The 24,608-nt window shown below is 37.9% G+C and overlaps 1 protein-coding gene across 1 annotated transcript in view; it reads left to right on the forward strand.

The window, feature by feature from the left end:
* Positions 1-24,357, forward strand: part of QRSL1 (glutaminyl-tRNA amidotransferase subunit QRSL1) — a 35,723-nt gene extending 11,366 nt beyond the window's left edge. Inside the window, exons 4-11 of the mRNA XM_038001063.2 lie at positions 1,769-1,865; positions 7,551-7,727; positions 10,826-11,001; positions 11,084-11,199; positions 13,029-13,221; positions 13,925-14,042; positions 21,016-21,221; positions 23,803-24,357. Coding sequence (XP_037856991.2) covers positions 1,769-1,865; positions 7,551-7,727; positions 10,826-11,001; positions 11,084-11,199; positions 13,029-13,221; positions 13,925-14,042; positions 21,016-21,221; positions 23,803-24,020 — 1,301 coding nt within the window. The 3' untranslated portion in view covers positions 24,021-24,357. The remainder of the gene's footprint in view (positions 1-1,768; positions 1,866-7,550; positions 7,728-10,825; positions 11,002-11,083; positions 11,200-13,028; positions 13,222-13,924; positions 14,043-21,015; positions 21,222-23,802) is intronic.
* Positions 24,358-24,608: the final 251 nt, after the last annotated feature.

A 24,608-nucleotide genomic window follows, 5' to 3' on the forward strand; every position in this document is an offset into this window, starting at 1 on the left:
ACTATATAACCTCTACCTTCAGCTAATTGATAACATGGGAATAAGTGTGAACTGGCTATCATCGATACCCTTCTCTTGTAGATGATGTGACGATTCATTAACATCTACTGGCCAATTATTTTTTATTTTCTGATTCCTTTCTTATAGCACAGTATGGCAATGTTTAGATTTATTCTTTAGAGTTTGGTCAAAAGAAAGCAGGTTTATCAAGATATTTGGATCCTAGGAAGAAACAGAAATAGAAAAAAGGTTATTCAGAGTACTATACGCTAAAAATAATATTCTATGAGGAATATGCCCCACCTTCCTCTAATATGCAGACTGTTGTTCATTATTTTGGAATATATGCTACAGCTTTTCAATAGCCAGAGAAAATTTTAGTTGAAAATAAAGATCTATTTCTACTGGAAATACATAAAAATTACTGTGTGGTATAACATCATCTGAGAAGAAACAGTCAAGTACAGTGAGCCAAATAGAGATTTATTATTTCAAAAATACTGGGTACATCTCTGACTATCATGCAATATTTTGTAGAACTAACTGTTAAAGTCTGTTTTTAGATTATAAAAATAGTAAATGCACAGACTATCTTTGGAAAACATACATTTAACAGTAGAAAAAAAATTACTGGAAGAAAGTACAACTGATTATTTAAATTAGGAATAATTAAGGCATATCATTATGAATTGCTTAATTGCAGTTTAGACTCTTTTTTTTGTTTTTTTGTTTGTTTGTTTGTTTAAGACAGAGTCTTGCTCTGTCGCCCAGGGTGGAGTGCAGTGGCGCAGTCTTGACTCACTGCAACTTCTGCCTCCTGGGTTCAAGTGATTCTCCTGTCTCACCTCCTGAGTAGCTGAGATTACAGGCATGTGCCACCACACCCAGCTAAATTTTATATTTTTAGTAGAGACAGGGTTTCTCCACATTGGCCAGGTTGGTCTGAAACTCCTGACATCAGGTGATCTGCCTGTCTTGGCCTCCCAAAGTGTTGGGATTACAGGCATGAGCCACCCCGCCCAGCCGACTCTTGTTTCTTACATATGATTTCCATGTTCACTGTTTTGTTTCCTGTAAAAAAATAACTGGCCTTTTGGCAGGAACCACCATCATACAGTAATTCACCAAAATGATGAACACAAAGGGAAAGAGGAGAGGCCCCAATACGTGTTTTGTAGGCCTTTTAGAAAACAAGGAGTTGTTTGCCACATACATGCGAACCTGTAAGAAAGGCGATGTTGTAGACATCAAGGGAATGGGTACTGTTCAAAAAGGAATGCCCCACAAGTGTTACCATGGTGAAACTGGAGAGTCTACAGTGTTCCCCAGCATGCTGTCGGCATTGTTGTAAATAAACAGGGGCAAGATTCTTGCCAAGAGAATGAATGTGCACATTGAGCACAGTAAGTACTGTAAGAGCCGAGATAGCTTCCTGAAATGCATTAAGGAAAATGATGAGAAAAAGAAGGAAGCCAAAGAGAAAGGTACCTGGGTTCAACTGAAGCCTCAGCCTGCTCCACCCGGAGAAACACACTGTGTGAGAACCAATGGGAAGGCTCCTGAGCTGCTGGAGCCTATTCCCTGTGAATTCATGGCATAATAGGTATAAACAAATAAAAGACTTCTGGACTGTAAAAAACAATAATAGTAACTAAATTTTTTTCAGGTTATATACCACCTTATAATGCTACAGTAGGCATAATAGGTATAAACAAATAAAAGACTTCTGGACTGTAAAAAACAATAATAGTAACTAAATTTTTTTCAGGTTATATACCACCTTATAATGCTACAGTAGTTCAGAAGTTGTTGGATCAGGGAGCTCTACTAATGGGAAAAACAAATTTAGATGAGTTTGCTATGGGGTAAGTAAAATTGAAATCTTCTCTTGAGTTTCTTATGTCTGTGCCTTTATTTTCGTTTTTTTCGGGGCGGGGAGAGGTGGGGGGACGGAGTCTCGCTCTGTCACCCAGGCTGGAGTGCAGTGGCGCGATCTCGGCTCACTGCAAGCTCCGCCTTCTGGGTTCACGCCATTCTCCTGCCTCAGCCTCCCGAGTAGCTGGGACTACAGGCGCCCGCCACCACGCCCGGCTAATTTTTTGTATTTTTAGTAGAGATGGGGTTTCACTGTGTTAGCCAGGGTGATCTCGATCTCCTGACCTCGTGATCCACCCACCTCGGCCTCCCAAAGTGCTCAGATTACAGGCGTGAGCCACCCTGCCCGGCCTGTGCCTTTATTTTCACTAAATGTAGTTACCTAAAAGGATTGAGGGTCTAATGCCAGTTTCTTAGTCCCTCTGTGAGATTATGTTCAGCTGTTTAACAGATATATAGTCATCTCTAATTTTACTTTTAGTTTATATTTCCCTGATGACTAATAATGTTAAACATCTTTTCATGTGTTTATTTTGCCATCCTTGTATCTTCATCAGTGAAGATAGCTGTTCAAATTCTTTGCCTGTTTTTTGAAATTGGGTCATCTTATTATTGAGTTGTAAGAATTCTTTCTGGCTCAGGCCTGTAATCCCAGCACTTTGGGAGGCCAAGGCAGGCAGATCACCTAAGGTAGGGAGTTCGAGGCCAACCTGACCAAAATGGAGAAACCCTGTCTCTACTAAAAACACAAAAATTACCCGGGTGTGGTGGCACATGCCTGTAATCCCAGCTACTTGGGAGGCTGAGGCGGGAGAATCGCTTGAACCCGGGAGGCGGAGGTTCCAGTGAGCCGAGATCGCGCCACTGCACTCCAGCCTGGGCAACAAGAGCACAACTCCATCTCAGGAAAAAAAAAGAAAAGAAAAGAATTCTTTCATATATTTTGGATTCAAATCCATTATCAGATATCTGATTTGCAAATTTTTATTCAAGTCTCTGGTTTATCTTTTTATTCTCTGAACATGCCTTTCAAAAACAGTAAAAGTTCTTAATTTTGATAAAGTCTAGTTTATCAATTGTTCTCTTCCTTTTTTCTCTTCTTTTCGTTCTTTTTTTTTTTTTTTTTTTTTTTTTTGAGACAAAGTTTTGCTCTTGTCGTCCAGGCTGGAATGCAATGGTATGATCTCAGCTCACTGCAACCTCCGCCTCCCAGCTTCAAGCAATTCTCCTGACTCAGCCTCCCAAGTAGCTGGGACTACAGGCATGCCCCACCATGCCCAGCTAATTTTTGTATTTTTAGTAGAGATGGGGTTTCACCATGCTGGCCAGGCTGCTCTTGAACTCCTGACTTCAGGTGATCCACCTGCATAGGCCTCCCGGGATTACAGGCATGTAATCCATCGTGCCTGTCCTTCTTTTCTTTTTTCTTTTCTTCCTTTCATATAGACAGTGTCTCACTGGGTTGCCCAGGCTGATCTCAAACTCCTGGACTCGAACTGTGCTCCCAGCTTGGTCCAACAAAGTGTTGGGAGGCACGAGTAACTGTGCCTGGCCCATTTTTTCCTTTATTTTTTAAAGATGGAGTTTCACTATGTTACCCAGGCTGTTCTTGAACTCCTGGGGTCAAGTGATCCTCCGACCTCATCCTTCCGAGGAGCTGGTACTGCAAGCACACATCACCTCACGTGGCTTAATTTTTTTCTTTTATGATGTGTGTATTTTTTTTTTTTTTTTTTTTTTGAGACACAGTTGCGCTCCTGTTGCCGAGGATGGGGTGCAATGGCACGATTTCGGCTCACTACAACCTCTGCCTCCCAGGTTCAAGCAATTCTCCTGCCTCAGCCTCCCGAGTAGCTGAGATTATAGGCGTGCACCACTGGGCCCAGCTAGTTTTGTATTTTTAGTAGAGATGGGGTTTCACCATGTTGGCCAGGCTGGTCTCAAACTCCTGACCTCAGGTGATCTGCCTGCCTCGTCTCCCAAAGTGCTGGGATTGCAGGCGTAAGCAATCGTGCCTGGCCAAGAAATCTTTACCTAACAAAGGTCACGAAGACTTTTTTCCTAGAAGTTTTATTGTTTAGCTCTTAAATTTAGATCTGTGATTCACTTCGAATTAGATTTTCGTATATAGTATTAATAAAGTTCATTTATTAAACATACAGATGTCTGTTAACTCCAGCACTAATGATAAAAAAGATTATCCTTTTCTTGTTGAATGATCTTAGGTTTTTTTGTCAAAAATCGAGCACATTCATGTAGGTCTGTTTGTGGACTCTGTTGCATCTCTGTTTATTCCAATGTCACACCATCTTGATTATTATAGCTTTATAGTAAGCCTTGAAATTATGTAGTAAGAGTCTTCTAACTTTGTTCTTCTTTTTCAAAATCATTTTACATAATCTAGATTGTTATATTTTGATATGTTTTAGAATAAGCTTGCTAATTTCTACAAAGAAGTTTAATGGGATTCTGATTGTAATTGTGTTGAATTTATAGATCAACTTGGAAAGAATTGGCATCATAATACGTGTCTTCTCATCCATGAATACCATACCTAAATTTCTCCATTTAGTGAGATTTTGTTTTACTCAGGAATGTTTTTATGATTTCCTGCATATAAATCGTACATATAATTTGATTTATTCCCATGTTTTATGTTTCTTTTCTTTTCTTTTTTGAGACAGAATCTCACTCTGTCACCCAGGCTGGAGTGCAGTGGTGTGATCTCGGCTCACTGCAACCTCTGCCTCCTGGGTTTAAGAGATTCTCCTGCCTCAACCTCCCAAGTAGCTGGGACTACAGGTGCCCACCACCACCCCCAGCTAATTTTTGTATTTTTAGTAGAGACGGGGTTTCACCATATTGGCCAGGCTAGTCAGGTGATCCGCCCGCCTCGTCCTCCCAAAGTGTTGGGATTATAGGTGTGAGCCACTGCCCTCGGCCATGTTTCTTAATGCTATAGAAAATTGTATTTTTTTCAGTTTCTAATTGTTTATTGCTAGTACATTGAAACATAATTGATTTTTCTATATTGACCTTTTATCCCATGACCTTGTTAAAGCTCGCTTATTAGTTCTAGTTGATCTTTGTGCTATAGAATATTTTATGTAGCAAGTTGTGTAGTCTACAAATAGAGTTCATCTTATTTCTTCTTCTTGCCTTACTGCACCAGTTAGGGCCTTAGGTGCAATGTTGAATAGAAGTGGTGAGAGCGGATTTCCTTGCCTTGATCTTGATCTTAGGGAAAAGCAGTCTTTCACCAAAAGTACTTTATACTTACCCTTTTATGACACTTGTCACATTTGTAATATTTGCTTGGTCTTTGTTCTCTGTTTCATAGCAACAAGAGTCCTTGCGTGTGTAGTTCAGAGTGGTAGCTCTTCGAATTCATTATGTATATGTTGAATGAACTAATCCATGGGAGTAAATTTGAACAAAGACTTTTAGGACATTGCCTTCATCAGCTGATCAAAATTAACATCACCAGTGAGGGTGAAGTGGACGTTATGTGCCTCCAGATGTAATTGTCTGAGGATACAATATCACCTGTGTAATATTCCAGCTGAGAATGTATAACCTGACTCTACTAATGGGGAAACAAAAGATAAATCCAAAATGAGAACCAGCCTATTAAAATAACATATGAAAACAAAAAAGGGCTGTGAAAATCTTCCAGGATAAGAGATAAAGAAATTAAAACCTAACATCATAAAACTTAAGAAAATTTAGGGGGAGGTCAGGCCTGGTGGCTCACGCCTGTTATCTCAGCACTGTGGGAAACTGAGGCAGTAGAATTGCTTGAGGCCAGGAGTGCTAGACCAGCCTGGGCAACCTAGTGAGACCCTGTCTCTACAGAAAAAAACAATTTAAAACGACAGGGAAAAATATTTGTGACCTAGAATTAGTCAAAGGTCTTTTAGATAGGACGCATGAAGCACAAATCCACTTAAAAAATTGATAGACTTCATTAAGAACTAAAAAATTGATAGACTTCATTAAAATTAAGAACTTCTGTACTATGAAATAACTACTAAGTGAAAACGCCAGCCACAGACTGAGAGAAAAATATTTGCAAAACATGTATCTCAGAAAGAACTGATATCCAAAATACATAGAACATTTCCCACCTCAATAAGAAAATAAGAAAACAAGCAACTGTATTTTTTAAAAATGAACAAAAGATTTAAGCAGACATTTCATCAGAGATTAAAACATAGTTGACAAACACATGAAAAACTGCTTAATATCTTTGATCATTAGGGAAATTCAAAATTAAAATCACAATGAGCCTGGGTACAGTGGCTCACACCTGTAATCTCAGCACTTTTGGAGGCCAAGGCGTGGTAGTGGATGCCTGTAGTCCCAGCTACTCGAGAGGCACGAGAATCGCCTGAACCTGGATCTCTTGAAACCGGGAGATGGAGCTTGCAGTGAGCCAAGATCTGAGCCACTGCACTCCAGCCTGGGCAATAGAGCGAGAATGTCTCAAAAAAAAAAAAAAAAAAAAAAAAAAGAGAGAGACAATGATAATTAAATGGAAGACCTGACTCTAGATTTGATCCAGGAAGGGGATAAAATGCCATAAAGTACATTATTATTATTAATTATTTTTGTTTGTTTTGAGACGGAGTCTCGCTCTGTCGCCCAGGCTGGAGTCCATTGGCGCCATCTCGGCTCACTGCAAGCTCCGCCTCCCGGGTTCACGCCATTCTCCTGCCTCAGCCTCCCGAGTAGCTGGGACTACAGGTGCCCGCCACCACGCCGGCTAATTTTTTGTATTTTTAGTAGAGACGGGGTTTCACCGTGTTAGACAGGATGGTCTCCGGACCCGGTGATCTGCCCGCCTCGGCCTCCCAAAGTGTTAGAATTACAGGCGTGAGCCCCCGCGCCCGGCCAAGGTACATTATTGAATCAGTTGACATAATTGAATTACGTACAGTAGATTAGGTAAACGTATTGTATTGATATTAATGTTACTGAGATTGATTATTGTGACTGTATAACATGATATCCTTACTCTTAGGAAATACACACTCAAGTACTTAGGGATAAAGGGCTATGATATATATAAGTTGGACCCTTAAGATACCCTTAAGTTTCTGTCATACTTTGTGTATATATGTACATATATATATACACAGAGCACACAAGTAGTAAAGCAAATGGGATAAAATATTGACCGTAGGTACATCTGGGTAAGGGGTATAAAGTGTTTTATATGTTATTTTTATTTTTGCAATTTATCTGAGAATAAAATCATTTCAAAACTTTAAAAGAAAGTTATTAGCATTCCACTTGTAATGTTTTCCATAGAACTTCTGGTTAAGCGAGCGATTTCCTCAGAAGACTTAACTGAATATGACCCTTTTCAGCTGGAAGACCTTGATTCACAAGGGGGAAATCATCTTCAGTCGAATTGGGTGATCAAATGAGCCAAAATCTTTTCTTAGCCGATTAGCTTTCTCTACTTTCTTCCACAAATGCTCTTCCTTCCCATCCTCCCCAACTGTCAATTAATGAAAGCTACATGTGAGCAGGCTTCCCACCTTTTTCAATTCAAGCTACAGTGGGTTCTTAAGTGCTCAATGAGTGTCAGAAGCAAGTAATATACTCAGAAGATGAAATTTTCACAAAAAATGAAAGTTTTACTAAGGTATCTTGCTTCACTTCATCAGATCTGGGAGCACAGATGGTGTATTTGGACCAGTTAAAAACCCCTGGAGTTATTCAAAACAATACAGAGAAAAGAGGAAGCAGAATCCCCACAGCAAGAATGAAGATTCAGACTGGCTGATAACTGGAGGGAGCTCAGGTGGGAGTGCAGCTGCCGTATCAGCGTTCACATGCTACGCGTAAGATGCTTTTCTCTATCTGTATTTTAAAACCCACCCATATACAAACAGTCGTAAAGTGTGTCCAGCAATAGAGTAATTCATACCTTGGTATTTTTCTTTTTAGTGACCTGTATGTGCTCAAAGGTATATCAAAATTGTATCTTGTAGTTGCACTCAACTGTACAGTACACTATGTATATTTAATACTTTTAATTTAAATTTAAAATAACAAATTTTTCTCCATGGTATCTGGTTCTCTTAAAATATGATTTTGTGGATCTTGTAGAATAAAGCATTGAACATAAATGAACTTCATTGCATTTCATTTTTAAATAATTTCAGTGTGTGCTCACTGATTGTACAAATATTTAGGGACTAACATACAATGACTTTAGTTGAGTGCTGCCGAACTAAACTGTTAGTAATGTTTATCCTTCAGCAAGGTCAGACTTTTGGAAAAAAAAAGGAAAAAAAAGAAAAAAAATGCTAATATGTATTAATAAGATATTTTAAATAGTGTTTTCAGAAATCTGCAATTAAAAATGTACATCAGTAAGTAAAGTTTTCTCAAGCTTTAGGAATTTTTTTTATTGTTATTATTGGAGTTATTTTATTTCTGTACTTTGTATTTTATTTTATTTATGTATTTTTATTTCTGTACTTGGCTCCTTCCTCCTCCCAGCTTTAGGTGCTGATTCTGTTTATCTGTCATACTTTGTATTTGGTAAGAATCCATTGATGATATTTTCAGTTCCATTTGTAAAGCATTTCTTAACTACTCAAAGAAAAGAAAGTAAATATGGCCATTGCTATATTTATCAGTCTCAATTTAATCAAAATGAATGTGTTTCTTTAATAATAGTTTTATATTTTATCTCCCCTTAATTATCCATTAAAACTAAGTTCTTTCACACACATTTCAATCCATAAATTATTTATATATTTTTAGAGCTATGGAGATGTATGTTCTGCAGATTTTTTTTTCAGTTTTCCTAAAATCTTATTAACAAGTAAAACCATTTCATTTGATCTCTGTGGAATTTTATAGCATTGCATTAATATTAATGTGAGTTATGACAAGTTAGGACTGCAGGATTAGGTGCTTTTTTTCTGTCCTCATCATCCCACTTAGTGTTCATCTTTCTGAATGTGCTTTGAGTAGATGGCATTTTGACACATAATTCCTATGGAAATGTAAGTTTTACTTTTACACAGCCGTCAGTGAATGCTAATAAGAAAATGTATCTTTTAAAATTGTGAAAACAACAGTCTGATTTTGTATCTTAACTTGACACTGTAAGGAAGGAAATATAATTTGCATTTTCTGAGTGCCATGTTATTGTTAGGAGCATTGTTCAGCCCAAAGCTTCACTTTAAATATAAGCAATAGAAGCACAGACCAAAAATAACTTCAGATTGAATGTATGTCAAACTGTAAAGTGTTCTGCTTTTGTTTCCCCCTTTTTGATTTGTTTCTTTTGCGATCGTTTTAAAAACAGGAAGATTCCTGGAGTACTATGCAGCCACTGAAAAGAATGAGTTAGAGCACCATGCAATGACATGGAAAAATAACCAAGATAAATATGTTAAGTGAAAAATAAGTCGCAGAATCCATTTCTGTTAAAAGTAACAATTGCATACATATATATGTCAGTCATTGCATAGAAGTACTGGATATCTGGATGAATGCATATCAGAACTGGTAACAGTTATTGTGGGGGCTGTGATTATAAGAGAAATCTTACTTTATACATCATATAGTTATATGATATCTTAATTTTTATAGTAGATATGTACTATTTTACAGCACAACTTTTTTTTCCTGAAATGGTTTTTTAATTGTGGTAAAATGCACATAACATAAAATTTACCAGCTTAACCATTTTTAAATGTACAGTTCAAAAGTATTAAAAACGTTGCGCAATCAGTCTTCAGAACGCTTTTCATCTTGCAACGCTAAAACTGTGTACCCTTCAACCCTCCTCCCAGCCCTGGTAACCACCTTCTACTTTCTGTCTTATGAATCTGATTACTCTAATTATCTCATGTACGTAGTGTCATATATAGTATTTGTCTTTCTGTGACTGGCTCATTTCACTTAGCATAATGTCCTCCAAGTTAGTTTTCTGTTTTTTTAAAATAAGAACAACACAAACTCTGTAGGTAACTGGGTAAAGAAATGAACAGTCATTTTGTAGTTGAGTAATGCATGTACAAATAAGTGTGCAAAATTATTTGAAATGCACATTAATAAAATCTTTTTGATTATCACACTAACAATTTTAAAAATTCCTAGTACTCAGTGATGGTACTGAAACTTTAAAACCCAATCTGACTCACTGCAACTGGGAATATAAATTGGCATAATCTTTCTGACAAGTAATTGGACAGTATATATCAGAAGCTTATGTGCACTAAGTCTACTTCTTGGAAGCTAGCCTAGAAAGTACTCACACATAAGCAAAAATTTATGTTCAGAGATTTTCATTACAAAGTTATTTATTAAATAGTTATTCTAGTTAGAAACAACGTAAGTATTTAAGTAAATTATTATACATCTCTATCCATGATTTTAAGTAGGGTGGGTAGGAAAGGGCTGTATCTGAATTTCTAGGAGGGGCATATTTAGTCTGTAAAATCATACTGTAAAATTGCCATTAATTTGATTTGTTTTCAATATCAACATCAGAGGAAAGTGCAAGATTTATATGTATATTGAAAGGAGAATAGACTTTAAAATACCAGGAATAACCAATTTATATGATGGAATATTACATATATTTTACATTTTCAGGAATTTTATTGACATAGTAAAAGACTCATGTTAAAAAAGGGATGGAAACTCATGATTACAGAATTATCTCAACGATGAAAAAAATGCATTTTTAAAAAGACTTGAAGTTAATATACCAAAATGTTAACATTGTTTTCCTCTGGGTATTGGAATATTGAGTACCTAAAGTTTTCTATACTTTATGAATTCTCTGAGATGAACATGTGTTACTTTTGTGTAATCAGAGGAAAATACAGTTTAAAAATATACAATTGAAAGGGTAGATTCCAAATATAATTAGAGATATATCATTCTTCTAAAGATAATTCCATTTAAATTCCAGGGCTTTAGGATCAGATACAGGAGGATCGACCAGAAATCCTGCTGCCCACTGTGGGCTTGTTGGTTTCAAACCAAGCTATGGCTTAGTTTCCCGTCATGGTCTCATTCCCCTGGTGAATTCGATGGATGTTCCAGGAATCTTAACCAGATGTGTGGATGATGCAGCAATTGTGTTGGGTATTTATATAATTCTATATCATTTGCAACAGTTTCTCTATAAAACAATGTATCTGCCATTCATAAGTATTGCTCCTTATAGGTGCACTGGCTGGACCTGACCCCAAGGACTCTACCACAGTACATGACCCTATTAATAAACCATTCATGCTTCCCAGTTTGGCAGATGTGAGCAAACTATGTATAGGAATTCCGAAGGTAACTTTTTCCTTTCATTACTTTATAGAAATACTGTCAAGTTCAATAGAGAGCACAGACTTGGGAGGCGGATTGGGTGGGTTTGAATCTCTGCTCTGCCACTTTTATTAATCATGTGAGTTGAGTATGTGAGTTAATCTCTTTTAGCTCAATTTCCCCATCTGTAAAATGGGAATAATAAAAATATTGACTTCAGAGAGATTTGTGAGGATCGATTAGACAGTCATGTTAAGTCTGCAAGTTGTTTCTGTAACGGGCAAGATAGTAAATATTTTAGACTTTGTGGACCATACAGTCTTTATCATAACTACTTAACTCTGCCATTATAGTGAGGAAAGCAGCCACAGGCAATATGTAAATGAAAAAGTGTGTCTCTGTTCTAATAAAACTTTTATTTTCAAAAAACCAGCCGGCTTGTCACATCTGGCCTATGGGCCATAGTTTGCCAATCCCTAATGTAAAGAAAGGACTTAGCCCAAAGCCATACCTTGCATAGTAATGCTTCAAAAAATGTTAACATCTTTACTGTTATTATTATTACTACTGCATCTATTACAGTAGCAATTGAGTAATGAATACATGAATGTTATAATGTTAAATTACTAACCTTTTAAAAATATTAGGCTTGCAATATATTACTGCTTTAAATCTTTTAGGGAGATAAGTTACCCTGCAGAATAATGAAGTTTCACAACCTCAGCACTGTTGGTGTTTGGGGCTGGTAATTGTTTGTTGTGGGAGACTGTCCTGTGCATTGTAAGATGTTTAGTAGCATCCCTAGCCTCTACCTCTACATGCAAGTAGTACCCCACCACCAAAACCACAACCCCACAACCAAAAATGTCTGCAGACATTGTCAAGTGTCTCCTGGTTAGGGAAAAGGAGACAAAAGTAACCCCCAGGTAAGACCACTGCTATAGAGAAATACTACTTTATTTAAAATCTTCCATTAAGGTAATATATATAAAGCCAAGTGCAGTGGCTTATGCCTGTAATCCCAGCACTTTGGGAAGCCAAGGCAGGAAGGTCGTTTGAGATCAGGAGTTTGAGACCAGCCTGGGCAACATACAGAGACCCTATCTCTACAAAAAGTTTAAAAAAAAAGTTGTAGGGTGTGGTGGGATGCATCTGTGGTCCTAGCTGTTTGGGAGGCTGAGGTGGGAGGATTGCTTGAGTCCAGGAGGTTGAGACTGCTGTGAGCCGTGATTGCACCACTGCATTCCAGCCTGGGTGACAGAGCAAGACCCTGCCTCAAAAAAAAAAGGCAGTATCTGTGCCTTCTTTTAAGAATTTATTTACAGAGAACACAGGGTTTTAAACAGACCCAGTTTGAAATCCTAGACCCTCTACTTACCTGCTATTTAACATTAGGAAAGTAACTTCTTATGTCAAGATTTTTCATTAACAAAATGAAGGATTATAATACCTAGGTCACAGGCTTGTTAAAAGCATGACATGAGAGAACCTTTGAAAATCATCTAACAGGGTACCTGATACATGAGCAATTAGCATATATGCTGATATATACTGATATGCTGTTGGGTACCTGATACATAATGAGCATTTAACAAATATTTTCCCCAGCTAGATCTCCAATCTTTGATGTCGTTATATCCAGATCATGATATCTAGTACTATGCTTTGTCATACCACAAACTCTTAAATGGATTCAGTCTTTCTAGCTAACTACCAGCAATTTTATCATATTTTCTAATGTATTACCAAAGGTCCTGAAGTACAAATTTTTACAAAATCATCTATACAGATAAAGTATTTTTATGAAATGATCTATACAGTTTCAATTTTGTATCTTGACTTTTTCCTATAAGGAATATCTTGTACCAGAATTATCAAGTGAAGTACGGTCTCTTTGGTCCAAAGCTGCTGACCTCTTTGAGTCTGGGGGGGCCAAAGTACTTGAAGTATCCCTTCCTCACACCAGTTATTCAATTGTCTGCTACCATGTATTGTGCACATCGGAAGTGGCATCGAATATGGCAAGATTTGATGGGCTACAATATGGTAAGATGGCTGGGTTATTTTATTTTTAAAGTAGTTGTTGCAAACATTTGAAAAGTTCACTTATTAGTGACAAAAAAGTTAATGCTTGGGATGTTAATGATTCAGAAAAGTTAATCAGTGAGTCATTTTTTTACCTTTGTCATTTTAGACTTGTACTGACTATTTGTCATAAATATCTGTGTATGTTTGGTTTGCCTCTCAGGATTGTGAATAACTTGAAGGTATAATTTGTGAGTATCTTGTTGTCATATGCTCAATCCCACTAATGTAGTGCCTGATACATGGTAGGAGCTCAATCAATGTTTGAATGAATGAATGAATGAGGGAGTTTCTTTCTTGGTTCTTTTCTTCTCTCTCCATGACCAGTCAGTCAAAAGGCAGATAGGGAAAAGAAACCATTAAGGGCAACTCCCTACACTTTAATACTGGTCACAAAAATGCGAATCTAAATTAGCCAAGCATGGTGCTGTGTACCTGTAATCTACACTACTCAGGAGGCTGAGGTAGGAGAATCACTTGACAAGGGAGGCAGAAGTTGCAATGAGCTGAGATCACGCCACTGCACTCCAGCCTGGGTGACAGAGTGAGGCTCCATCTCAAAAAAATAAATAAATAAATAAAAGTGAATCTAGGCCTGGCTTTAGCCCAAACTTTACTGACTTTACTTCCTTTCAAGTAATATTTACCCTTATCTTATTTTCAGGTCACAGATGTGACATTGATGTGTCCACTGAAGCCATGTATGCTGCAACCAGACGAGAAGGGTTCAATGATGTGGTGAGAGGAAGAATTCTCTCAGGAAACTTTTTCTTATTAAAAGAGTAAGACAACTCGTTTAGGAATTTTCTTCATTCTTGAAACCTCAAGTAACATGTCTCTATCAGGTTTTATAAGTCAAGATATTTAGTAAAGAAACAAAATCTTTATGATTTGAATTAGAAAAGACCTGTTTATGGCACTTTTGGGTCCTGGTATTCAAAAACAAAAGAAATATTTGTACTTTAGCGAAATGATTGGTACAGATGACAGGCAGCCCTCCATATCTGTGGGATTTGCAAGCTTGGATTCAATCAAACACAAATCAAAAATATTCAAAAAATAAAATAAAAGATAACATACAACAATTAAAAAGTAATACAAATTAAAAAACAATACAGTATAACAACTGTTTACTTTGCATTTACATTGTATTAGATGTTACAAGTAATCTAGGGATGATTTGAAACGTGCAGGAGGTGTGCATAGGTTTTATGCAAATACTACACCATTTCATATGAGACTTGAATATCCTCAGATTTTGGTATCCAAAGGGGTCTTGGAACCAAACCCCCAACAGACACCAAGGGATGAGTGTTAAGTAGGAAGCCATTAAGGATTTTAATCTCATTAAATGTCTCTTGGGTTTATTACCACATTGGTTCATTGCTGTTAGAGCCTTAAGCAGGGAATTGTATTCTCTCTTGAAAATGTATTGAATCAACTTAGTTTTTCCTTATATTATGCATGTCTTTGCTCTAAGAAAGAATTCAAAATGACTATGACTCCTCCTTCAATTGTCTTCATTATGAGTTTATTCACGATCTTGTGAACAAGCCTCATCTTCTATACTGCCACGTATGTCTAAGAGGACATGAGAAGTGTGAAAAAGCAAGATTGGTTGTTGTAATGCAGAACTTCATTACATGGAGTTTTTCTCCATGCCCTCAAGGGCAGAAATCATTTTATTTATCTGTGCATCCTCTCAGGGCCGATAGTTAGAATTACTTTTTATTTTTGAGACAGGGTCTCACTCTATCACCAGGCTGGAGTGCAGTGGAGTGATCTCAGCTCACTGCAGCCTCGACCTCTTGGGCTTAAGTGATCCTCCCACCTAAGCCTCCCTAGTAGCTGGAGCTACAAGCTTGTACCACCATGCCCAGCTAATTTTTGTATTTTCTGTAGAGACGGGATCCCGCCATGTTGCCCAGGCTGGTTGTCGCCCAACTCCTGGGTTCAAGCAGTCTGCCCACCTCAGCCTCCAAAGTGCAGGTGTTACAGGCATGAGCCATGATGCCAGGCCACAGGATTACTTTTTCTAAGAATACTATTTGAGGCCGGGCCCGGTGGCTCATGCCTGTAATCCCAGCACTTTGGAAGGCCAAGGTGGGCAGATCACCTGAGGTCAGGAGTTCGACCAACATGACGAAACTTGATGACCAACATGACGAAACTCTGTCTCTACTAAAAGTACAAAAATTAGCTGGGCATGGTGGTGGGCACCTGTAATCCCAGCTACTCGGGAGGCTGAGGCAGGGGAATCACTTGAACCCAAGAGGTAGAGGTTGCAGTGAGCCAAGATAATGCCACTGCACTCCAACCTGGGCAACAGAGTGAAACTCCATCTCAAAAAAAAAAGAAAAAAAAGAATACTGTTTGATTATGTTCCAGATTAAAAGACTGTTACCATATTGACCAGATGCTTGTAATGAATTTGGAGTAGGAAAAGAAAATGAAATATTGCTAAGAAATTTTCTAAGGGAAAACTCTTATTAAGCTAAAGATATTACTTTTGCCAAATATTACTGATTAGAAACATATTGTTTATCTCAGGGCACAAGTTGATGAATTATCTAGGTCATTGTAACAACATAAACAGAAATTGAAGAAGAGGAGTCAGAAAGCATTTCTCATGATCACCATTTGGGGGTTCTGATAAAAGGAGGTTAAAAGTACTGCTGGTGTCCCTGGCTCCTGAGTCAGTTCCATGTTGGGTCAACTTGGGTGGACAAAGGTGATAGGAAAAATGGGATTTGGAATACTTTTTTTTATTTTAAGAAGTCAACTTATGTGCCAGGAAGAGTTTATTTTTTTATTTATTTTATTTTTTATTTTTGAGATGGAGTCTCGCTCTGTCACCCAGGCTGGAGTACAGCAGCATAATTTTGGTCCACTGCAACCTCACCTCCTGGGTTCAAACGATTCTTCTGCCTCAGCACGCCACCACGCCTAGCTAATTTTTGTATTTTTAGTAGAGACGGGGTTTCAGCATATTGACCAGGCTGGTCTTGAACTCCTGACCTCGTGATCCGCCCGCCTCGGCCTCCCAAAGTGCTGGGATTACAGGCATGACCCACCATGCCTGACCAGGAAGAGTTTATTTTTAATTGACATAAATATTACTTATGTACCACATTTATATCTACCTTTTGCTATTTATTTTCTATTTGAACTATCTGTTCTTTTTTTCTTTTAACCTTTTCTTCTGCTTTTTTTCTTTAAATAGTAATTTTTCTTTTAAAAAATGATCTAAAATGAGAAAAATAGTGCCATTTGTATTTACCTACATATTTAGTATTTCTGGTGCTTTTCTCTCTGCTCTAGAGATGTAAATTTCCATCTGGTATAATTTTGTTTTTACTTGAAGAACTTTCTTTAATATTTCTTGTAGTCCTGTTGGCAGTGAATTCTTTCAGCTTTGGTTTATATGTAAAACTCTTTATTTTGCTTTTAATTTTGCAAGATATTTTCTCTGGGTTTAAAAATATAGGTTAAGCTGGGCCACAGGTGCACTCCTGTAGTTATAGCTACTCAGGTGGCTGAGGTGGGAGGATTGCTTGAGCCCAGGAGTGAGAACCTGCAGTGAGCTATAATCACACCACTGTACTTAAGCCTGAGCGACAGAGTAAGATCCCATCTCTTTAAAAAAAAAAAAAAAAAAAAAAAAAAAAGCATAGGTTGCTGCTTCTTTCTGTACTTGAAAGGTTTTGGTCCATTGTCTTCTGGCTTACATAGTTTCTGAGAAGTCTATTGTCGTTCTTACGGTCATTCCTCTGTATGTAATGTATCTTTTTTTCCTCTGCGTGATTTTAAGATTTTTCTGTTTATCATTGGTTTTCAGGAATTTCACTGTGATGTGCCTTGGTGTGGTTCTCTGCATATTTCTTCTGCATAGGGGTTTGTTAAGCAGCTTTGATCGGTTGGGTTATAGTTTTAATCAAATTTGGAAAATGTTGGCTATTATTTTCTCAAATGTTTTTTCTGTCCTCCATCTGTCTGGGACTCTTCTCACACATGTGTTAATCTGCCTGATGTTGTCCCACAGCTCACAGACACTACATTCTTTTTTTTCCCCAGTCTTTTTTCCTTCTCTACTTCCTTTTGGTTAGTTTCCATTACTGTTTTCAGAATCACTCATCTTTTTTTCTGTTATGTGGATTCTTTCCAGTTTATTTTTTATACATTGCATTTTTTTTCTCTAGAAGTTCCATGTAGGTCTTCTTATCCCTTCAATTTCTTCATTATTTTGTGTTTTCTTCTACCATCTTGAACATATAGAACATATTTAGGCTGAGTGCAGTAGCTCATGCCTGTAATCTCAGCACTTTGGGAGGTTGAGGCAGGTGGATCACTTGAGGTCAGGAGTTTGAGACCAGCCTGGCCAACATGGCAAAACCTGTCTCTACTAAAAATACAAAAATTAGCTGGGTGGGGTGGCATATGCCTGTAATCCCAGCTACTCAGTACACTGAGGTACAAGAATCATTTGAACCTGGGAGGCAGAGTAATCTGCAGTAACCTGAGATTGTGCCACTGCACCCCAGCCTGGGTAACAGAATGACCCAGGAGACTCTGTCTCCAAAAAAAAAAGAACGTATTTATGGTAGCTTTTAATGTTCTTATGTACTCATTCCAACATATTTGCATCTGTTTGTATTAATGCTTTTTCCCTCTCTGGTTATGGGTCATATTTTTTGCTTCTTTTCATGCCTGTATATTGTGAATTTTACCTTGTCGTTTGCTAGACTTTTGTTATATTCCTTTAAACAGTGTTGGGCCTTTTCCCAGGGTGCAATAAAGTTGCTTGGAATTTGTTGGATCTTTTCAAGTCTTCTTTTAAAGCTTTGTGAAGATAAATCCAAAGCAGTCTTTAGTCCAGGGCTAATTTTACTTTACTTTGAGGTAGTGCTTTGATGTTGCATATATTCAAGTCTCTTTGCTTTGGCTGTTAGAAACACAAACTATTTCCAGCCCTGTTTGAGCTCTAGGAATTGTTGGGTCCACTGCTTTTTAAGGATTGTTTCCCCAGCCTTGGGAATTTCTTCTCATGCATTCATAGATCAGTACTCAGCCAAAGACTCAAGGAATCTCCCTGCAGATCTCTTGAGCTCTATATGCCACTCCCTCCTACTCAGTACCCTGCTTTGCAAATTCTAGCTGCCTTTGCCTCAGTGAACTTCAGATCTCTGTCTCTTTAACTTAGCCCGCCCCCCATACTGTTTAGCTTCCTCTCTGGAATGAGGCCTGAAAACTGCCCCTAGGCATTAAGCTGGGGAAATCAAAGGGCATATCTCATTTTCTTTTCTTTTCTTTTCTTTTTTGGAGACAGGACCTCACTTGGTCACCCAAGCCGGAGTGCATTGGTGTGACCATGGCTCACTGGCAGCCTCGACTTCCCAGGCTCAAGCTCTTCTCAGCAACCCTCAACACTCCCCACCCCCCAGTGAAGCTAGGACTACTGCAGAATTTTCTGTAGAGACAGGATCTCCCTGTGTTGCCCAGGCTGGTCTCAAGCTCCTAGGCTCAAGGAATCCTCTGCGCCCCCCACTCACGTCCCCCACAGGCATGAGGGACCACACCTGACCTGGCTTACTTCATTTGTTTCTCTTCTCTCACAACTTTTTCTCCTGAATGTCTGTTGTCTAATGTCTGAAAATGGTCATTTCATATATTTTGTCCAGTTTTCTAGTTGTTTAACAAGGCAGGGTGTCTTAGTTCTTTTTTTTTTTTTTTTTAATCCCCTATTCTGAGAAGCAGTCTTAGTTCATTTTTGCCGCTATAACAGAATGTCTGAGACTGGGTGATTTATAATGAATGGAGATTTACTGGCTCACAGTTCTGGAGGCTGGGAAGTCCAACACTGAGAAGCCAGCACCTGGTGAGGGCCTTCTTGCTATGTCCACACGTGGCAGAAAGCAAGGGTGGGGAGAAAAAGAGGGAGAGAAAGGGAAAGCACATAGGGGGCTGAACTTTCCCTCTTAGGATGGCACCAGTCCCACTCAAGAGTGGAGTTGTTATGGCCCAATTACCTCTTAAAGGCCCCATCCTTAATACTGTTACAGTGGCAATTAAATTTCAGCATGAGTTTTAGAGGGAGCAAACATTCAAACCATAACACAGGGTAAATTCCATCTCCATTACTCCATCTTGGATGGAAGCAGTTCTTCTGAGCCGTATTTAAAGTAGGAAGAAATTTAATAGAAAACAAGTATTTGTTCTTTTTTTTTTTTCTTTTTTTTTTTTTTGAGATGGAGTCTTGCTCTGTCGCCAGGCCGGAGTGCAGTGGCGCAATCTTGGCTCACTGCAGCCTCCACCTCCTGGGTTCAAGCAATTCTCCTCCTGCCTCAGCCTCCCCAGTAGGTGGGACTACAGGTGCCCACCACCATGCCTGGCTAAATTTTTTTGTATTTTTAGTAGAATTAGAATTTTACCATGTTGGCCAGGCTGGTCTCAAACTCCTGACCTTGTGATCCACCTGCCTCAGCCTCCCAAATTGCTGGAATTACAGGCATGAGCCATCAGGCCCGGCCAGTATTTGTTCTTTATAAAATTCAGGTTTTGGACTGTGTTGTTTAAACCACTTAGTTGTTGTCAGTGTGTAAATTATATGTGATACCTGCATTGGTCTCTCTGTAGACCTGGTGGTCAAATAAGAGTAAGGACCTATGATACTGCTGTACCACCCTTTTAGAGTAAAATATATTTCACATTTCTATCGTATTTTATTTGGCCCTCAATAAAACTGGAGCAGGTATATCCATTTTTACCGTTGTGGGAACTGAGGTTTAGAACAGTTAGTTCTTGCTAGCTTCTCCTAACAGCTTCAGAAGAATCCAAAGGATTTTTATTCCTTTTCTTAGTATCATTGACTTATGGTCGCTCCTATGTCTGGCCTTTTCTTTAGTCTTTTTAGTAAAATAAGCATTCTTGAATTTCACATTTCTACCCCTGGGCTATATCTATCCATAAAATACAAAATTCAAATACTGCATAGTCTACCGCTGTCTGTCTTAGTAACCTTTAGAAAGTAATTTATTGCTATGTGCTTTACTTTCCTCACCAATGAATATTCTCATTTAATGATAGCCCTGGAATTATTAATATTTTGAGATTATACATGTAGAATTGCATCTACTAGTGCATTCTGAATTCTGATTGATTAATTTATATATATAAGCTTTTAGAGTGGCAGCACAATGGAAGAGAATTCATTTTTATATGTTAAGAATCTTAGTGGTGCCTCCTCATAAAAGCCAAGAATCCAGTGGTTTTTTTTTTTTTTATTTTAACAATGCCTAAACTCTTTATTTCACCAACCAGTATTTCTGATTTTCTTCCTGATGCAGGATTTTAAAACCTTAGAAGTCTATAAATACTGCATTCAGACTTTCCACATCAAGAGAAAGGGGCCCAGGGCAGAAGATGTCAGGCCCCAGGCTGTTTTGGGTGGGAAAAGTCACGAAGATTTCTCAACAGTGTGTGTCAGTTTTCTAACTTAATTGAAATACCTTTAAGCTCTGCTTCATCCGCAAACTTTCCCCTGTGGCGTCTATGATAGAAAAACACTCCTCTCTCATATATGCCGCACCACTGGGGAGCCGGGGGGAAGGGAATGGGCATTACACAGGCAAGCCAAACTTTTTATTCTAAGCCAGAAAATGGAAATCCAATGGTTCTTTATCAAGCCTAATGTAAGATAATTGATTAAAAGAAAAATACAAAAAATCCTTAAAAACGACACCCACTTTTTTCACACAGAAACTATGAAAATTATTTCGTCAAAGCACAGAAAGTGAGACGCCTCATTGCTAATGACTTTGTAAATGCTTTTAACTCTGGAGTAGATGTCTTGCTAACTCCCACCACCTTGAGTGAGGCAGTACCATACTTGGAGTTCATCAAAGAGGACAACAGAACCCGAAGTGCCCAGGATGATATTTTTACACAAGCTGTAAATATGGCAGGTGAGGATTCCTCAGGAACATTCTGATTGTCTTCAAATTCTTAGGCAGGTACTCTGGTCTTTAACTTAAGATTCTAGCTAGATGGTTCCCTAAAAGCAAAAGTCTATCCTTTTGGAATGCTTAGGAGTGTGTATGTGTACATGTATTAGTCTGTTCTGACACTGCTATAAATAAATAGCTGAGACTGGATAATTTATTTTAAAAAAGAGGTTTAATTGGCTTACAGCTCTGCAGGCTGTACAGGAGGCTGAGCAGCTTCCGCTTCTGTGAATGCCTCAGGAAACTTAAATTCACAGTGGAAGGTGAAGGAGAAGCAGCCATGTCTTACATGGCCCAGCCCAAGCAAGAAAGAAAGGGGAAAGATGCTACACACTTTTAAAACAACCAAGTCTTGTAATAACTCATTCACTATCACAAGAACAGCACCAAGGGGAATGGTGTTAAGCCGTTTATGAGAAACCGTCCCCATGATCTAGTCGCCTTCCACTGGGCCCCACCTTCAACACTGGGGATTACAATTCAACATGAGATTTGGGTGGGGACACAGATCCAAACCATAACAGTACACATGCATGCACTCTCACCACACACACACAAACACAACACAGTAGGTTTTTTTTTAACTTTTATTTTGGAAAATTTAAAACCCACAGAAAAGCTGAAAAAGTAGTATAATGAATGCTGATATGCCCTTCACCTGGATGTAATCTTAACATTTTGCCTTATTTGCTTTGCCCTTCTCTTCCTCTTTCTACACACACACACACGCACACACAACTTTGTTTTTACCTGAATCATTTGAAAGTTTCAGATGTCATGACACTTCACCCCTAAATTCTTTTGTACAAATCTTATAAGAATAAATTCTCTTACAGAACCACAATTCCATTGTCATACCTAAGAAAACTAACATGATTAATAATTCAAATGTAGTTTATATTCAAACTTTCTCATTCCTACCAAAAGTGTCTTTTATAAGTTGTCTTTCCTTCTGATATATTACATTGGTTTATGGTATCTTTTTAAAACCTAGAACAATCACCCCACCTCTCTTTTTTCTTAAAACCATATCAGGCTGTGCTGTAATTTTTGTTTCAATCATCAAACATAATGTAAAAAACTTAAGAGGAAAAGGAAAGTCTATTACATTTACCTATACTTTTGCTTACTGTGTTCTTTCTTCCCTCCTGAAGTACCAAGATTCTTTATTTTGTCACTTCCATTTAGAGAAATTTCTTTAGCCTTTCTTTTAGGGTAGTTCTGCTGATGAAAAATTTATCATAGCTTTCCTTTTGAGAGTGTGTTGATTTCCCTTTGATTTTTAAAGGTTATTTTTGCTGGATGTAGAACTCTAGTTCAACAGTTCTTATCTTTAGCACTTAAAAAAATGTTAAGAGTCCAGTCCACTTGTGCTGTAGGATGTCCCATCCATAATCAGGATTTGTCAGATTGCTTCCTCATGATTGGGTTGAGTTAAACATTTTTGGTAGAAATACTACATAATCTTCATGTCAGGAAACAGTTAATATCAGTTTCCTGACTGATATCATTTTTGGAAACCAAGTTGATCACTTGGCTAAGTAAGTAACTGCTAGATGTTTCTTTATAAAAAGGCACATTTTTCCTTTTATCATTTTTTTAGCAATTTCTGGGGTGATGTTTTGAGACCATGTGAATATCCTATTTTCCAATAATCTTGAACCCAGTTTTAGCATTCATTGATCATCCTTGAAATACTAGCTAGAGAATTATAAAATTCTGGCTTTACTAATTCTGTCATTCCTTCTACATTTATTAGCCTGCAGTATTCTCTAAAGAAGAGTCTTCCTTTTTTTCTTTAATTCAATGTATTATAAGCAATTACTGTCAGTATTGATGCTCAGATTGCCGTAAATTTGGCCAATAAGAGCCCCTTCAAGTTATATGTGTCCTTTAAAACTGTCCCCATTAATTTTTGAAAACTTGTTTCATGGTATAACAAGATGTTCTGGGATTTTGTACTTTCTCTGCCCAAACCTGGAATTAAAACTACCCTGAGCTAATTTCTCATCTAATGGATTGCCAAAAATTCAAAAACTGAACAACACGATCTGCAAGGCTATGGGTGGAAGTTCAAAATGGTACAACTTCTTTGCAGGGGAATTCTGCAATATCTAATTACATATGCATTTGTCCTTTGATGAAGCAATCTCCTCTTCATCTAAGAAAATGTCAAAAATACCAAAAAAGTACATACACAAGGTAATTCTCTAGGATATTGTATAAAATAGCTAAATATTGAAAACAATCTAAATACCCAATCATAGAAGACTGGTTTACTCAATTATGGTGAAACCAAGTAATGGAGTACTATACAGCAATAAGAAATGAATGAAGAAGGTTTCTGTAAACTGATACAGAATGATTTCCAAGATGTATTTTTATGTAAACAAAACAGTTCAAAAGCATTATATAGCATAATATTTTTAGCTGTTTTTTAAACCTTAGCCTGTATTGTACTTAATAGCACTGAAAAGTGAAAGAGGTCTCTGCTAATTAGAATGGAGAATTAATCACCTACTGGGTTTCCTTCTTTTCCCAGGATTGCCAGCAGTGAGTATCCCTGTTGCACTCTCAAACCAAGGGTTGCCAATAGGACTGCAGTTTATTGGACGTGCGTTTTGTGACCAGCAGCTTCTTACAGTAGCCAAATGGTTTGAAAAACAAGTACAGTTTCCTGTTATTCAACTTCAAGAACTCATGGATTATTGTTCAGCAGTCCTTGAAAATGAAAAGTTAGCCTCTGTCTCTCTAAAATAGTAAACATATCTTACAAATTAAAATGACTCTTAGGCCGGGTGCAGTGGCTCACACCTGTAATCCCAGCACTTTGGGAGGCCGAGGCGAGCAGATCATGAGGTCAGAAGATCGAGAACAGCCTGGTCAACATGGTGAAACCCCGTCTCTACTAAAAATACAAAAATTAGCCGGGTTAGTGGCGGGCGTCTGTAGTCCCAGCTACTCGCAGGAGAATCACTTGAACCCCGGAGGCGGAGGTTGCAGTGAGCCGAGATCATGCCACTGCACTCCAGCCTGGGTGACAAAGCAAGACTCTGTCTCAAAATAAATAAAATAAAATGACATTCAGAGATTCTAACATCTAGAGTCAAATGGTCTTGCTCAATTCCTTTAATTAGGTTTCTTGTTAATACAGTCATTCCATGGAATTACTTTTTAAAATTCCTGTGACAATTAATAAATAATGTGTCAGCATTTAGTAAGCATCCACTAAGTGTACAATACTTCTACAATAACACAAGATACCTGTCCCTCAAAAACAATGCATTCTGCCATAATGTTCATTATAAAGAGTTTACAGTAAAAATAAGATTAGGGATAAACTTTTCA

The sequence above is a fragment of the Chlorocebus sabaeus genome, chromosome 13, assembly GCF_047675955.1.
Source record: "Chlorocebus sabaeus isolate Y175 chromosome 13, mChlSab1.0.hap1, whole genome shotgun sequence".
Classification (NCBI taxonomy): domain Eukaryota; kingdom Metazoa; phylum Chordata; class Mammalia; order Primates; family Cercopithecidae; genus Chlorocebus; species Chlorocebus sabaeus.